Source organism: Actinia tenebrosa, unplaced genomic scaffold (assembly GCF_029948245.1).
Source record: "Actinia tenebrosa isolate PJP-AT-01 unplaced genomic scaffold, QUT_ActTen_1.0 PGA_scaffold6__47_contigs__length_16458017, whole genome shotgun sequence".
Taxonomy (NCBI): Eukaryota; Metazoa; Cnidaria; class Anthozoa; order Actiniaria; family Actiniidae; genus Actinia; species Actinia tenebrosa.
Window position 1 is genome coordinate 7,761,260 of NW_028292583.1, and position 16,484 is coordinate 7,777,743.

Below are 16,484 nucleotides of genomic sequence, written 5' to 3' on the forward strand. Positions count from 1 at the left end.
TCATTAAATTCGTGTAACAACAATGATGTAATGTTGAATGGCAAACCGATTAGTACTCTTTTATATGCAGATGACCTGGTTCTGTTCTCTAAATCTGCTAAAGGGCTTCAGAAATATCTCGACAAGCTAGAGGCATTTTGTGAACAATCAGGCTTAACAGTTAATATAACAAAGACAAAAGTGATGGTTTTCAATAATACAGGGAAGACAATGAATAACTTCCAATTCTATTTGAACAAATCTAAACTAGAAAACGTTAAATCATATAAATATTTAGGATTAAATTTTACAACCTTTGGAAACTTTAAGTTTGCAAAACAAGAATTAAAAAAAGCTGCATTAAAGGCACTATTTCAGATGAAAAAACAAATGGGTGAATTTTTCACATCCAATATCAAATTAACTATAAAACTGTTTGACTCGCTTGTTACACCAATACTTCTATACGCAAGTGAGATATGGGGTATCGAAACATTAAGCACCAAAGACCAAGAGCCCATGGAACTTGTTCATTTGAAATTTTGCAAAATGCTCCTCAAGGTGACAAAGAATGCTAGTAACCTTGCATGCAGAGCTGAGTTAGGAAGGTTTCCGCTAAAATGCAAAGCATGCAGTAAAAGCTTTAAATTCTGGCATAAAATTATAAAGTCGGAACTACACCCAAAAAAACTTTCAGCCGAAGTCTACCAAGATATTAAAAAATGAAACTAAAAAAGCCTTTTGGAGCATAAAAATTAAAACTACTTTAGAACAACTCGGATTGGGGATAATTTGGATGAAACAAAATGAACTTTCTCCAAGATGGTATGAATATGGAAAAATAATAACCCAAAGAATATATGACATTGAGAGGCAAATTTTATGGAGTAATCTCCACAATGATGAAAGGAAAGACGACAGACATAAAAATAAACTCAGAGTCTTTCGTCAGTTCAAAACGGATTATAACTTTGAAGAATATTTAAGTCAAGTCACCAATATTAAGCACAGAGTGGCGCTTACAAAATTAAGAATTAGTAACCATAAGCTTGAAGTAGAAACGGGGAGGTATAAGAGGCCTTATCTCATTTACGATGAAAGGATTTGCCCAGTGTGTAAGTCGGGAGTAGAAAACGAAAAACACTTTCTAGTTTGGTGTCCACTATATGACTCTCATAGAAACGACTTAAGAGAGTTCATAGAAAAAAACACCAGCATTAATTTCAACAATATGAGCGCTGACAGTCGTTTTATGTTCTTAATCAATTCAAAATCAGCGTCTCTACAAAGAGCCATATCAGCATACATTCATCAATGTATGCTGATACGTGAAAATGAATTAAGAAAATTACTTAATACATAGTATATATATATACCTATAATATATTTGGAATCAAACACTCATGTACTATTAGTATAAGGTGCCAAATAAAATTGTATTGTATATTGTATTGTAGGGTATGGTTTTTCGGCTTTTGGGTCTGAGGTAGGGTATCATTTTTTGACATTCTGTCTGGGATAGGGTATTATTTTTGTCTGGGATAGGGTTAAGATTTGGTCGTTTTTGTCTGGCGAATAGGCTACGCTTTCTGCCGGCACAAAAACAATAAAAACGTTAGTAAATATTGATTGCAATCTATTGAATAACCGTCTTTTCCGTCTTTTAGTCTGGGATAGGGTGTACAATTCTTAGTTTTAGTCTGGGGTAGGGTGTACAATTCTTAGTTTTAGTCTGGGGTAGGGTATGTAAAATCGAAATTTTAGGTCTGGGATAGGGTCAGAGTTTTGAGGTCCTGGCGGCACACCCCTACCCAAGTTGGGGTGGTAGTACCCCCCCCCTCCGGGCCTATGAATTCCAAGATAAAATATCGGGAAGTCAATTAAAACAACTCTATTTTTGACACTGATCATTTTATTCAATAATAATCATGCATGAACGTCTGTGTTTAATATGTTAATAATTGCGGTTAGTTTTATTAACAAGTAACCCTTCTGTTAGAACAACGGTCCTTCTTTACTCCAGAGATAGCATTTCTTGACTGGATTCATTGGGCTGTTTATTTTGCACTTGAATGCATTGGCGAACTCGCACGAATTTGCCAACGTACCAATAATTCTGCCAAGAATGAACAAATGGTCATGAAAACATACTGTTGATGCCAGTTGTCAGTAGGGTAAATTTGAGTTAATGAGCAAACCTGAATTTCTCGTCTGCATGACTTGCATCTAGACTATTGAAATGTCGCGTTTCAAGGGTAGCGGAACTACAAAATGTCTGCGTAAAGCAATAAAAAAGAGAAAATCAGTGAGACACAGAATCATACATAAAACAATACGCTGCCGCCAATCAGATAATAGAAAGGTACCGACCAATTTATTTGATTGACAGAAGTGTATTGCCCAATTTCCCTGTCGCGGCTGTTGTCTCGATCAGCACGTAGCAGTGAAAAGAGTGGTAAGATGTTTATTGATATATATATATATATATATATATATTTGTTTGAGAAGAAAAAGTCAAGACAACATTTTTCCCGACAAGCCTGTTTCGTGAATTGCTTCACTCTTCAGGGGATTTAAATCCCCTGAAGAGTGAAGCAATTCACGAAACAGGCTTGTCGGGAAAAATGTTGTCTTGACTTTTTCTTCTCAAACAAATATTCTGCTCTACTTCTATCGATGTATTGAGCACTATTTTACGGAAAATTGATTCACAGATTTCTTATATATATATATATATATATATATATATATATATAGTAAAGATTGGATTAAAGACGAGACATGTTCACTGTAACTCCGAGTTTCGTGCTTACGCACTCATCAGACAGACTTTAATGAAACATATTCCTATTACTGTGATATTTATATACAAGAGGTGTAATGATTATTTACAAAAGAAGATATAACTAGCTAAAAACTAGTGTGAGCTGCGTCGGTGTTTCTAATGAAACAGTAATGATGAAAAGGTAAATTATACACCGTGAAAAGATGAAAAAACTTACTTTTTTCATCTTTTCACGGTGTATAATTTACCTTTTCATCATTACTATTTACAAAAGAAGTATTGTTCGGAAAGGAGTTAATTAGCTAGGCCTGGATTTCTATTGTTCATCAGATAGAACTTGTTTTCATGTCGGCATTTGGAGATCAATTCGGATCGCTTGTTTAAAAGAGTGTCGCTGTTTGCTTTGATGATAAGTAGCTTTTCTGTTAAGCACAGGTCACACCTCTTAGAAATGTTGCTGTATGGTCTGGCTGAAGTGATGATTGTCCATTCTATGTTGTAGTCTTTGTTGTTATCTTTAAGGTCCCAGATGTATTTAGAAAGTTCGGTGCTTTTAGCGTATTTTCTATTTCGCAGAGATAGTTTGTGCTGAGTGTATCGTTGTTTGAATGTTCCTTCTGTCAGGCCAATGTAGTTTTTCCCAGTAGTGTCCTCGTTTGTTGTGACATGAGCGTTGTAGATGATGCTGGAGGAGAGGCAGTTGTTGTTTAGAGGGCATTGATCTTTTTTACGGCAGTTGCTACGGCAACTGAAAAAGCTACTTATCATCAAAGCAAACAGCGACACTCTTTTAAACAAGCGATCCGAATTGATCTCCAAATGCCGACATGAAAACAAGTTCTATCTGATGAACAATAGAAATCCAGGCCTAGCTAATTAACTCCTTTCCGAACAATACTTCTTTTGTAAATAATCATTACACCTCTTGTATATAAATATCACAGTAATAGGAATATGTTTCATTAAAGTCTGTCTGATGAGTGCGTAAGCACGAAACTCGGAGTTACAGTGAACATGTCTCGTCTTTAATCCAATCTTTACTATATATCTATTGCTCTGCATCCCTACGCATCGAGCACTGTTTCAACAGTATAGACCACATTACATACTTTGTTTATATATATATATATATATATATATATATATATATATATATATATATAGCATATACCAACTTGCGTACTTCCTAAGAACGCGCGCTTATTGGTCAATTGGAGGTGAATATTTTACGATATTCACCTCTGAATCTCGGAATATTGAGTCTGCAACAAAATGTCATCTGCCGGCAATCGTGAAAAATGAAAGTAAATGCCATTCCTATCAATACTAAAAAGGCAACGAAGTATGGCCTAAAAGTTTTGCAAAACGTTTCGCGTGAATTTATCACGCAAACTAAAAGATTCTGTTTGTTTGTTTTTATTGAATTATTGTATATAAAAATAAGTTACTCTGTACACAAGTTGGTATATGCTAAAACAATTATTCGCTTCAGGCTCAGTGAACATGGAGAATATTTACCTCGCCCCTCGAAGACTCGCGTCTCGGTAAATATTCCCTGATATTCAGTTCGCCTTCGGCGAATAATTGCTAAATATTGTATTTCAACTGCACTATTGAATGACTATTCTTTGACTAGTTTATTTTTACTCCCCTACCAGCCAGCCCATGGAGGGTCAGAAAAAATACCTCTGCTTGCTTTGTAGACAAACCGAAAGGGGCACTAGGACGAAAATCGCTCCCAAATTTAAAGTCTTTCATTCGAGCTGGAACCTTGCTGAAATAATCTTGAAAACATTAATAACTCGCTGAAACATCTTTCTTATATTCGAAAGGAAAGGGACAACATTTTAGGACAGTTTTATTTTTGGAGCAATATTCGTCAAGTGACCAACAACTGGAAAAAAAAAACGATGAATCTACAAGTATTCTTCAAGAATAGACGTATTTAAGAGCAGTTTTTTTCTAAGAAAATCGACAGTTTGGAGCAGTGGAAAAGTTTTTTTCGACTTCTCTCAGGAGTTGCATTGTGTTGTATTGATTTGCGAATCCATGAGTTAGAAATAAAACGAACTGCAAAAAAGTGAAAAGTCAACGGAAAAAACGTTGACACTTACCTGAGCAAATCCTATGTAAAAGAGCTGTTCGTTGGTAAAATTCAGTCCTGGTAGCCGCCACGTGTCGAATCCAGTAGCGTGTCGATCTGCCCAATCGTAATACAACTGAAATTGGGGAAAAAGGGGAAAAAATGCACCACAAAGTTTATCCTACCTTCTGTAAAAATTGTAATAAAGTAAGATACTTTTTTTTAAAGTGGCATCGAAGCCATTTACAGTCAAACCACCTCAATTCAAAAGCCAAGCATATACGCAGCTGGAATGGAAGAGCAACTTTTTGTGCAAGAAATATGTGATATTAATGACTTACCTTCTGTTTCTGCTATAAAGAGCCTGCGAGCCAAGTTAGTCGAATTTTTGAACTATTATTGTTTTTTTTGGATATTGAAGATTCGTTTCCAATAACAAATGTTCGATTTAAATAATGAAATCAAACTGAATCCAAAAATAAAGTAAAATATTTGCAAACATATCAGAGGTTTCTAGCGAAACTCGTATATTGGAGGACTGAGTCGAAACCTGAATATCATGTATTTAAAGCGACACCATGAATATCTCAATTTCCCGCAAGTTATTTTTCAGTATTCATTAGTGCTGCACTTGTCGAGGCTAACCTGTAATATAAAACTAACAAAACCGTCCTTGTTTTAATTTTATACGAAGCTACTGAAAAAATTAACTTAAAGGTATAAAAAAAGGTATAAAACTTTTGGGGAAGTTAAGATTTTTTAGCCGGTCTCCCCAGTCCCTTTACTCAATATGAAACTCAGTACACATTCTTCTCCACATGTCCCCACGCCCCCAACATGTAACGGATACATGTCCTATCTTTTGAGTAGATGAAATTATCCAACTAACCGCAAATACTTTTGTAATACCTTTAGCGCTATTTTTAAAGAGCCGTCGTCGGCGACATTCTCTTCAGCTGTATCTTTTCCATTAATCTAATAATATAACATTTATTATCATTGTTAACCATGGTTATTAATTAGGCAAATACTAATGCTCACGCTCACGCTCACGCTCACGCTCACGCTCACGCTCACGCTCACCCTGATGCTGATGCTGATGCTGATGCTAGAGTGCAAACAATCCGTGAAACACTAATTACTAAATAGTACAAAAGAGTGCTAATTAAACAATAGAAAACAATGGAATTTGTATGAAATTGTGCTATTTAGTATTACTAAAGTTTCACGGATTTGCTTTGAGTTAAAATTAAGAGAAAAACCAATACCAGCACTAGAAAGAGCACCTTTACTTTAGTATAATCATCATCATCATCTGATCATCAAAAGTGTCATCATCATCATTATCATCAACATAATCATCACCATTATCATCATCAGCATCATTATCATCACCATAATCATCATCATCATCATCATCATCGTCTGATTCAACTAGCTATTCGTTAAAGCCCAGCTCGTGTGAATTCGTTCATAATCCTTACCGGCCATTTTCCTAATATCTTGTACGCGGAAAATTGTGTTTCGTAGCAATCTACTCTTTTATAAAATTCTTGAACCGATTTTTTTGACCACCAATTTCTAGTTTTTCCATCCTTGTCGAAGGATCTACCTGCATGAAAAAACACACAGCATCATTATCTCCACCAAGATGAAATATATATTTAAACCATAAATACAACGGTACATTAAGTCATACAGTCGTAAATTTGGGTGCGACTTGCACCCCCACCCTCCCTCTCTCACTTTCTTTTCTCTCTTCCAATCTCTTTTTGGTAGACAAACCGATAACGCCCCTTTTTCCTAATAGTGCGATTCTAAACGTTTCTCCCAGAAAAATAACAATAACAAAATAAATCATCTTTTGGTGTTGCAAATTGTGCGTTCTGTTTGGCAATGTTATGGGGAGAAGAAAGGCCCTGCATAAGATTACTCTTTTCTGATTGTACCTGATCATTGAACTGTTGTTCTGATATTACTGTTGCTAAAAGGTTTCCAAAGCGACGACAGTGCCCTGTTAAATCGAATCAGTTTCAAGACTTACCGAGTTTACCAAAACCATGCATCACTTCGTGTGCAATAACCGAACCAAAGCTGCCTAAGCTATAAGCTCTGTAAGAATATAGACAATTATTAGTTTTGAAATGGTGGCTTAATGAAGTTTTTTATTTGTGCTGGGTGCGCCAGTAAATGCTTGATTGCTTTCCGAAAATTTAACATGTAATTTAATTCACTTTTTTTTCCAGCTTTACGCTCGCGGTCTTTACAGACTGTGGTGAAATGGCCACATAAGAATGGTAGACAATCAGATTTTACTACTGTTTTCATTCCTATGCGCTGATCAATACAATAATCGCGAAAGGGAAATGGGACAATGCACTGTCGTCAATCAAAGTATCATTGATTTTTTTCCCCTAATGTCAATCTCAATTAAAATATGTTTATCTCTCCAATCCGTTTCAATTCGTAGTGAGTTAAGGTGACTGCCTACTTTTGGAAATTGATTTAAACTTTTTTTTAAATTTCGATTTTCCGAATTGAAATTTAATGCTGATTCCAAATCTGGAAAGAAAAATAGGGTGTCCCGAGCTCGTTTTCGAGATGATCAGTATTTAATGAAAGCCTAGGCACGAGCTTTTGGAATAAAAATTGCGCCACCGGAAGTGATTAGAAAAAAATTAAGATCGATCCATAAGATAATAGTTATTTGCAGACTATATGATTTGCACGAATGAAGGCTAGTCAATCATTCTACAATAATATATGGATATTTTCGACAAAAAGACAAAGAGATACATTGATACATTCATATTTTGTAGTTTCGGTGCTCTTAAAAAATCTCATAAAGTTCGAACAAAAATCCCTACAAAAATCTATTTTTTCATGAGTTGTGATTTAAACTTTTCCTAAAATGTTGATATAACCTAGATTTTTTAGGAGTTTTTTCGAATGATATATTAAAAAATAGAGAGTCCCGTGCAAAGTTTGAGGGTTTTGCCCTGTTGAAGCTCAAAACGCGTATGGTTCTTCAATAAAATCTTGTAGATTTTCAGCGGTTTTTGAGCGCGCGCACATCGTGGGCTCAAATCGAACGTTCAAAAGTAGGCAGCCACCTTAAGGCTATTTAGGTAATATAAGGCTAAGACATAAGGTAGTCTTTTTAAGGCGATATATGTAACAAAAGAATGTTGGAGTCTAGGGCGATCAGGGCGATATAAGCCGCGATCTTATTCGGCGATCTAACGCAGGATAAGAATCCAGGGTAGCATTACACATATATAAAATAAACATAAAGACACATGAATACAGAAAAGGTTTTATTTCATTTATATTTTCTTAGCTAACCTTAGCAATTCGTCAGGAAAGAAGATTGGTGGCTGAAGAATGGCTGCTGGAATTGCTTTATTCAACAAAGACACGACATTAATCAGTGGATCTTGAAAAGTTACTTTAGATGTAAACTTTATTTAACTGGTGTATATTACTTACAGACTATATTTAACGATAAATCGTAAGCTGCATTTCCGTCAAGAGGAGACATAAACCATCTAAAAAAAATATCATGCATTTATTTTATACATAACCAGTGTACGATGCAAAGTACATTATCTTTCCCTCTAGTACCTCGATAGCATTAATAGTATAACATAAACTGATACATCTTATAAGAGGTGGGGATTAGATGATTCGAAAATCCATTCAATTTGAAACTCTTTAGTCAATTTAATCAAATTAGTCAAATACCGCCCTGCTTTGATATCAAAGATTGTCCCATTAGTTTGGTTGAACAATGTTTCGAAACAAAACACTAAGAGGGATTAAGTAGGGTTAAATAGAATAAACATAACTAGCGAAATATTTATCGGAAATACTCGATCGTGAAGCGAACCCTTATTTCTTAGCTGAGCAATATTTGCAAGACATTCGTAATCGTGTCGTAATAGCTTGGAGAATTTTCGATAGTTATCGGAAAGAGTTCAAATTTTTTGTCTCCTCCCCTCTAGAGTTCTTTTCGGTCTCCAAAAGCATTTCCTCTAGGGTAATAGAGTGTCAAAAATTCAATGTCGCAAATACCAATTGTACAGTAAAGAATGTAATTGTCAAAATACAGAACCGCTTCTGCCACCTGTCATTGACCTACACTGGGACAAAATGAATCAAAATAATTTCATACGAAATCGACGCTAACCCTTTAAAACAGAGATGATATTCTTCCGAAATATGTCAATAGCTTTTGTACTCACATTGAATTGTCTAAGGGCTTTCTGAAGTCCGCAAGCATTCGATGCTGGCTGTGCTTGAAGATAGATATTTTGTTTTTGAAATATGTTTGAATTTCGATGGTTTGCTAGAAATAGAAGATGGGTCTCTACTGAGTCTTTAATTGATAAACCACCACAACTACACCAAGGTCATGTACTTACGCCTCTGTACTTTTCGAATAACTTAGCGATTTTTGTGCTGTTCAACATGTAATCAGGAAAGCCAACAAAGATACCCATGGCGTCAGCCTGTAAAACAGGAAAAAACTTGAATTGTATTAAACCCTGAAATGATATATGTTGGGAAAAGGCTAGCTCACAGATCGAAAAGGGAGAGAGTGAAAAAGTGGTGATTTATCGATCATTATCAGTGCGAGTGGTCAAGGTTAACTATGGTGTGGTATGGGAGAACAAATTTGAAATAAAATGTTTTTTTTTTATTTCGCTATGAGGCATGTAACAACCGAGCTGGGCCTAGGGAAGGCACACGCATTATCTAATTAAAAACAACATTTGATTTCAAGGTAGACTTTAACGGTAAATTGCCCCTTTTTCAAACCCCGTGGTGGACACACATTAATGTCATTGCTCAGCTAAAAGCACTTTCCAATCACACACGCGAAATCGAATTTGCAGTCGCAACGAACTTCAAATTGTTGGAAGTCAATCAGCTGTAGTGCGTTTACACAACATTTCAACAACAAGTCTTCTTTAACTTGAAACTTCATATTTTTCACAATGTCATGGAAATACTTTGATTGAAGTCCACCAAAGCCCTATTTATTGAGACAGAATGACATGATTTTGCGCATAGGATTGGGAAGCGTTGTAAGCCGGATCTTTAAGTGACCTACCTTTTCAAGTACTGCTCGTTTAGTGGCGTTATCTAACCAGGTCACACTGGAAATGACGTTTTCTTTAAATGCTTGAATCGTGTCATTAAACATTTCTTTCGCCTTTAACATAAAATAGTCGAAATATATAATATAATAGCGAGCCTTTTGCCCGCGCGAGCGGAGCACCATACAAAAACTTGTAACCCATCGAGTTGAATTTTCATTGCTTGATGACGTCACTTCCATCCGTTCGTACGTTCGTACGTCCGTGTATATGCCAACAGACTCCCGCCGCTTCATTCAAAACAAAACTCGTGAATGCACAGAAAACGTTATATAAACATCGCTTTGGAGTTTTGGACAAATTTTGGACAAAGAAAAAACAGCATAAAGCATTTCTATGTATTCAAATATGGATTAGAAGTGTTCTTCAATTTTTCCTTTTAGTTTGCCTCCCATCTGGTCCTATCAGCAAATTAAATTAATTGTGCTTTTAATAGTTCTAATATTTTTTAAAAGATAATGTATTTAAATGTTGAATAAAATATAACAAGTTTTGACACGGGAAAACGTGTCAAATGTGCTGTGCACATTGGGTACTTTGAATAGAGTACAAGACTATTTGGGATTTAGTCATTGTAAGACAAAAGAAAGTCCGTGGATTCGGTTTGAATATTTTTTACGGTCAAATTGAACCAGCATAAACGAGTCTTGTTCGCAAACCCCAAAGCAAGCCTCCGTCTCTCTGAGAACCAGTGTTATGGTGGCTCCATCGGCTCAAAAACACCACACAAAACATTATTGAACAGAAGATTCTCCATCTACAGAAAAAGTTTGGTCTCCAAAAAAATTTACCTCAGAATACCCTGCGAGCAGAGTCTCCTTTACCTTCCCCCGAGTGAGAGAAAGGAAAGAAGACCCTTTCCTTTCTCTCACTCGGGGGAAGGTAAAGGAGACTTTGCTCGCAGGGTAACCTCAGAATGGAAATAGTACGAAAAACGTATCTCTTTCCCTACACTTCTGCCCAAACAATATGGCGTCGGAAACCGTGAAAGGAATTATAAATAAACTAATATAAAACTCGTGTGAGTACTCTTTTATGTAAATTACGACGCAGTAAATTCCTCGTCCACCCACTCGTTGAAGGTTTCGGCATGAAAATCCCTTTTTCACAAAAATATTCGACTAGAAATAGATACGTTTAGCTAACCAAAACAAAAATTATTGCTTTAGTTAATACAATAACATATAACTCGTGCGGGTACTGTTACTAAAACAAGGAACGGCCTGAAACCACCTGAAACCACCTAAAACGACCTGAAACGACCTGAAACGACCTGAAACGACCTGAAACGACCTGAAACGACCTGAAACCATCTTGAAACCACCTGAAACCAGCCGAAACATTGAATCTCCATCGAGTTTGTCGTCCAGTTTGTGTATTTTATTGACTTTTATCGATCGATCAAGTGTTTGTTTTCCTTGGAAGGGATGTATTTCATGGTAGAATGTTATATAGTCGCTACGTATACTCTCCCATAGAAGTATTCCACACTTATACCTCACCTCTCCCTCGCTACGATTACCTGTTCCTAGCTATGATCAACCGTCCCTACCTATGATCAACTGTTCCTAGCTATGATCAACTGTCACTAGCTATGATCAACTATCCCTAGCTTTTTTCACCATTCTCTACTAATGGTTTCCTGTACCTATATATAGATTAACTTCCCCTTGTATAGTTTAATGAACTTAAAAACTTGCAGGCAACATGGCTGAATTACGTTATGGAGGGGCTTATCCAGGATCTGTCATGTGGGGGGGGGGGGGGGGGGGGGGTGGGCGTGGGGGTCACAACATACCAAATTGTCACTATGACATCATATCACATACTGCATCAACGGTCAGATGATTTATCTTTGGCTTTGAAAATGGGGTCACAGGCACCCCTGAACCCCCTAGATACGCCAATGTTAAGTTAAACAAATTTACACGTTAAAGTAAAAAAATGTTCAAATTGTAATCATAGCTAGGGACAGTTGATGACAGCTAGGGATAGTTGAAAATAGCTAGGGACAGTTGATGACAGCTAGGAGCAGTTGAAAATAGCAAAAGATAGTTGAAAATAGCTAGGGATAGTTGATCATAGCTAAGGGATAGTTGATCATAGCTAGTGACAGTTGATCATAGCTAGGAACAGTTGATCATAGGTAGGGACGGTTGATCATAGCTAGGAACAGGTAATCATAGCAAGGGAAAAGTGAGGTATAAGTGTGGAATACTTCTATGGGAGACTATACGTATGAGCGACTATATGACATTCTACCATGAAGTACATCCCTTCCAAGGAAAACAAACACTCGATCGATCGATAACAGTCAATAAAATACACAAACTGGACGACAAACTCGATGGAGATTCAATGTTTTGGCTGGTTTCAGGTGGTTTCAAGATGGTTTCAGGTCGTTTCAGGTCGTTTTAGGTGGTTTCAGGTCGTTTTAGGTCGTTCCTTGTTTTAATAAATACCAATAGTACTATTTTAGATCAATGACGCAGTAGAAATTCCTTGCCCGCCCCCAATCAAGCTTACGGCATGAAATACGTTTTTGTCATGAAAATATTCGACTAGAAATAAATATGTTTTGCTAATCAAACCTAATATCATTTTTCTTGCTAATAAAATAATATAAAACTCGTGCGAGTACTATTTTACATCAATGACGCAGTAGAAATTCCTGGCCTGTCCATTTACAATCTTTTGTTTACGTAACTAATTCGAGTTGTATCAAAAAACAAAAATCGCACTTAAAGTTTCTAATTTAGCTCCAGTATATAATTATCTGCTTAGAACTACCAAATTAAGTTTAAAGTAAGTTGGATTAATGCACTCTTACCACGAAAACCACATATGTTCAACCTCTTTCACCTCCTCCGTGTCCCGATCTTACAGATCTCAACATGCATTTTCACCTCGTGTTTCACCAATGTCAATCATGACGAGGTCCACCAATGGCATTCGTAACACTAAATTCCGATCATACCTAACTCACCAAAAACAAATGTACTGTGCCCATAGGCACAGCACAAAAACAGGAATACATATTACAGCATCACCAAGAATTCGCCATTTATATACAGTAGTATAGGGAATGGGGGTTCCAGCGCAATCTCAACACGGGCAAGACCCGTGTCAAAAATCCACCTACGGAAACAACCCACTCCAAGTGTGGTTGGGGGCAACAGCGCAAATATGTTAGTCTATATATGGAGTGCGAAGAATGTAAGAGAACTTTTAAGAAAGAAGCGGATTTGAAAAAGCATTTGAAAATGAAGACGAAGTGTATGAGCAGTTATGATTGTGGATGTGGTAAGAAGTTTGAGACTAAGGTTAAATTGTTTTGGCATTGTCAGGACTGTGAGTACGACTACGACGACCTAAAAAGTGCTTGGTATTAGGTATAAAATATTTCCTATTATATAGATGGAATCCCAAAGCAACTTCAGCACGGTGTCAATACCCGGTAACGGTGAGATTGACGTTAGACAGTTTTGGCGTCAGTCAGAAAGGAAGGTTAAAAGGACTCTCCGAAAAGGTATAGAAGAATTAGGAGCCCTGAAAGCGAGCATAATGGTAGAAGTAAGTTTGTCAAAAGACGAGGTAATGACGACAGCAATGTTGCGATCAAAGTCGTTAGTGATATTAGAATCCACGAATCTGGATAGGTCACTCAGTGAAGCCTTAGAAGCAATAATGGAGTCGCTGTCTAACTACACGAAAGAAGGATCGGGTTGGACAGTAGAGGAGGTTGAAGGAATAGAGATAAGTATAGCCAGGTACGTACCCATACGAGGGGGGAGTTACGTACCGCTACCAACGTGGGTAGAAAGGAAGAAGGCTATTGTAAACGTGAAGAATGAAGACAATCGATGCTTTATGTGGGCAATCAGGTCTGCACTGTATCCAGCAGAGAAGGATCCCTGTAGGACAAGTAAGTATCCCACAGATGATTTAGAGTGGGATGGTGTGGAATTTCCCATGCAGTTGATAGACATCCCCATATTTGAGGAAATAAACGATCTAGCAATTAACGTTTACGGAGTCAGAGAGCAGACGATAGTACCGTTAGTTCTGTCAAAAAGTAAAGGAGAGCGCGTACATTTATTCTACCACGGCGGACACTACTCATGGGTTAAACACATTAGCAGACTATTCTACAGACATACTAAGCACAAAGGCAAAAAGTACTTCTGTGACTGCTGCTTGCTGTCATTTACATCCTTAAATACCCTAAAGAAACACGATGAGATCTGCCGCGGAGTCGAAGAAGTGGCGCAACGGATCCAGATGCCCACCAACAAAGAGCTTTCATACGCAGACCATCAAAAGCAGATGCAAGTGCCTTACGTGATATATGCAGACTTCGAAGCGTTGATAACTAAGGAAGAGCAGAAACGTGGCGCCACGAATAAGGTAGGATTACACGAGATCTGCTCCTTTGGTTACATAGTAGTCAGATCAGACGGTAAAGCAAACCCTCCTGTAATTTACCGAGGCAAGAACGCAGCTAATAAGTTCCTAGAAGCATTGCGAGAAGAGGAGGGGGAGATAAGAGAACAATTAAGACGTCCAAAGAAGATGGAATTTACCAAAGAGAACCAGGAGGCTTTTACCAAGGCAAAGAAATGCCACATTTGCCAACATACGCTTCTTCAGTTTGGAAGACGGGCTAAGAAAGCGTGGGACGAAGATGGAAAGTATTTAGGAGAAGCTCATTTTAAATGCGGGAAGTATGCTAAGAAGGGTGAGAAGCCGGGAAAGCCTTCCACGCATTGCATTCACTGCCACAAAGCATTCGTTGAGGATTTCTATGTGGATAAGGTTAGAGATCACTGCCACATCACGGGTAAATACAGAGGAGCGGCTCATTGGAAATGCAACATAAACTTCAAAGTAGATCCAGAAATGGAAATACCCGTATTCTTTCATAATTTAAGGGGTTACGACAGTCACTTACTCTTACAAGGAACAGACGGCTCCGAAGTAAAGTGCATACCCAACAACAAAGAAAGGTACATGTCCGTAACTGTGGGCAAGCTGAAGTTCTTAGACTCGCAGCAGTTCATGGCGGACTCCTTAGCAAACTTGGTTAAATACAACACGGAGTTCCCCATTTCCAGTCAATACGGCGCGGAAAGGAAAGGAGTCTACCCATACGAATACATGGACTCCTGGGAGCGATTCGAAGAGCCCCTACCACCCAAAGAGAGATTCTACAGCACCCTAAACGAGTCCGGTATAAAGGACGAGGAGTACCAGCATGCGTTAGATGTGTGGGAAAAGTACTCCTGTGAGAATATGGGAGAATACCACGACATCTACCTACGTTCAGACGTAGTGCTGCTCGCAGATGTTTTCCAAAGCTTTCGAAAGATGGCAATGGAATACTACGGGTTGGATCCCGCTAATTTCTACACGGCTCCTGGGCTTAGTTGGAGTGCGCTGCTAAAGAAGACAAACGCGCAACTGGATCTCCTAACGGAATACGACATGTACCGCTTCATGGAAGACGGTATCCGCGGCGGTGTTTGCGGACCCAGCAGACGTTACGCCCGCGCAAACAATCCCACGGTGGAGTACGACCCGGAGAAGCCAACCACATACATTTTCTACTTAGACGCAAACAACCTCTACGGTTGGGCAATGTCACAGTACTTACCTGTACGCGACTTCGAATGGGATCCAGTGAAGCCGATAGACTTCTACATGCAGGTAGGAAAGGAGGAAGACAAGGGTTACGTTTTAGAAGTGGATCTGGAGTACCCAGAGCGCCTGCACGACGAACACAATGAGTTCCCCTTAGCACCAGAAGCGATAGAGATACCATTTAAGCAGCTAAGTCCGTTGCAGAGGGAAATGTGCCCTGGTTACAAACCGTACAGGAAACTAACTATGAACCTGATGGATAAGAAGAAGTATGTGGTGCATTACCGCAACCTGCAGTTCTATGTGCGCCACGGCTTACGCGTGAAGAAGATCCATCGCGTTTTGAAGTTCACGCAGGAACCCTGGATGCACCCCTACATTGACTTTAACACACAAAAGCGTACGCAGGCAAAGAATGACTTCGAAAAGAACCTGTTTAAACTAATGAACAATAGCGTATTTGGTAAAACAATGGAGAACATCCGCAAGCACGTAAGCATAAAGATAGCCAGCACCAGAGAGGAAGCATAAGCATACGTATCACAGCCTGGATTCGTTAGATACGTAGAAATGTTAAACTTCTACGTGATTCACATGAAGAAAGCGAATCTATTCCTGAATAAACCCGTATACACGGGGTTTACAGTGTTAGACCTATCAAAGCTGCTCATGTATGAGTTTTACTACGACAAGCTAAAACCGAAATATGGTGATAAGTGCCGCCTCTTATACACCGACACCGATTCCTTGATACTAGAGGTGCAGACGGAAGACATTTACGAAGACTGTGTTCCCGACATCGATGAATACGACACCAGCGATTACCCACGCGACC

At 38.2% G+C, this 16,484-nt stretch overlaps 1 protein-coding gene across 1 annotated transcript in view; it reads right to left on the reverse strand.

The window, feature by feature from the left end:
- Positions 1 to 1,873: 1,873 nt before the first annotated feature.
- LOC116300271 (endothelin-converting enzyme 1) overlaps positions 1,874 to 16,484 on the reverse strand; it is a 49,807-nt gene continuing 35,196 nt past the window's right edge. Inside the window, exons 7-17 of the mRNA XM_089039049.1 lie at positions 9,964 to 10,065; positions 9,272 to 9,358; positions 9,092 to 9,195; positions 8,337 to 8,395; positions 8,193 to 8,247; positions 6,892 to 6,959; positions 6,332 to 6,459; positions 5,757 to 5,822; positions 4,879 to 4,983; positions 2,178 to 2,254; positions 1,874 to 2,095 (exon numbers count right to left, since the gene is read on the reverse strand). Coding sequence (XP_088895175.1) covers positions 1,975 to 2,095; positions 2,178 to 2,254; positions 4,879 to 4,983; positions 5,757 to 5,822; positions 6,332 to 6,459; positions 6,892 to 6,959; positions 8,193 to 8,247; positions 8,337 to 8,395; positions 9,092 to 9,195; positions 9,272 to 9,358; positions 9,964 to 10,065 — 972 coding nt within the window. The 3' untranslated portion in view covers positions 1,874 to 1,974. The remainder of the gene's footprint in view (positions 2,096 to 2,177; positions 2,255 to 4,878; positions 4,984 to 5,756; positions 5,823 to 6,331; positions 6,460 to 6,891; positions 6,960 to 8,192; positions 8,248 to 8,336; positions 8,396 to 9,091; positions 9,196 to 9,271; positions 9,359 to 9,963; positions 10,066 to 16,484) is intronic.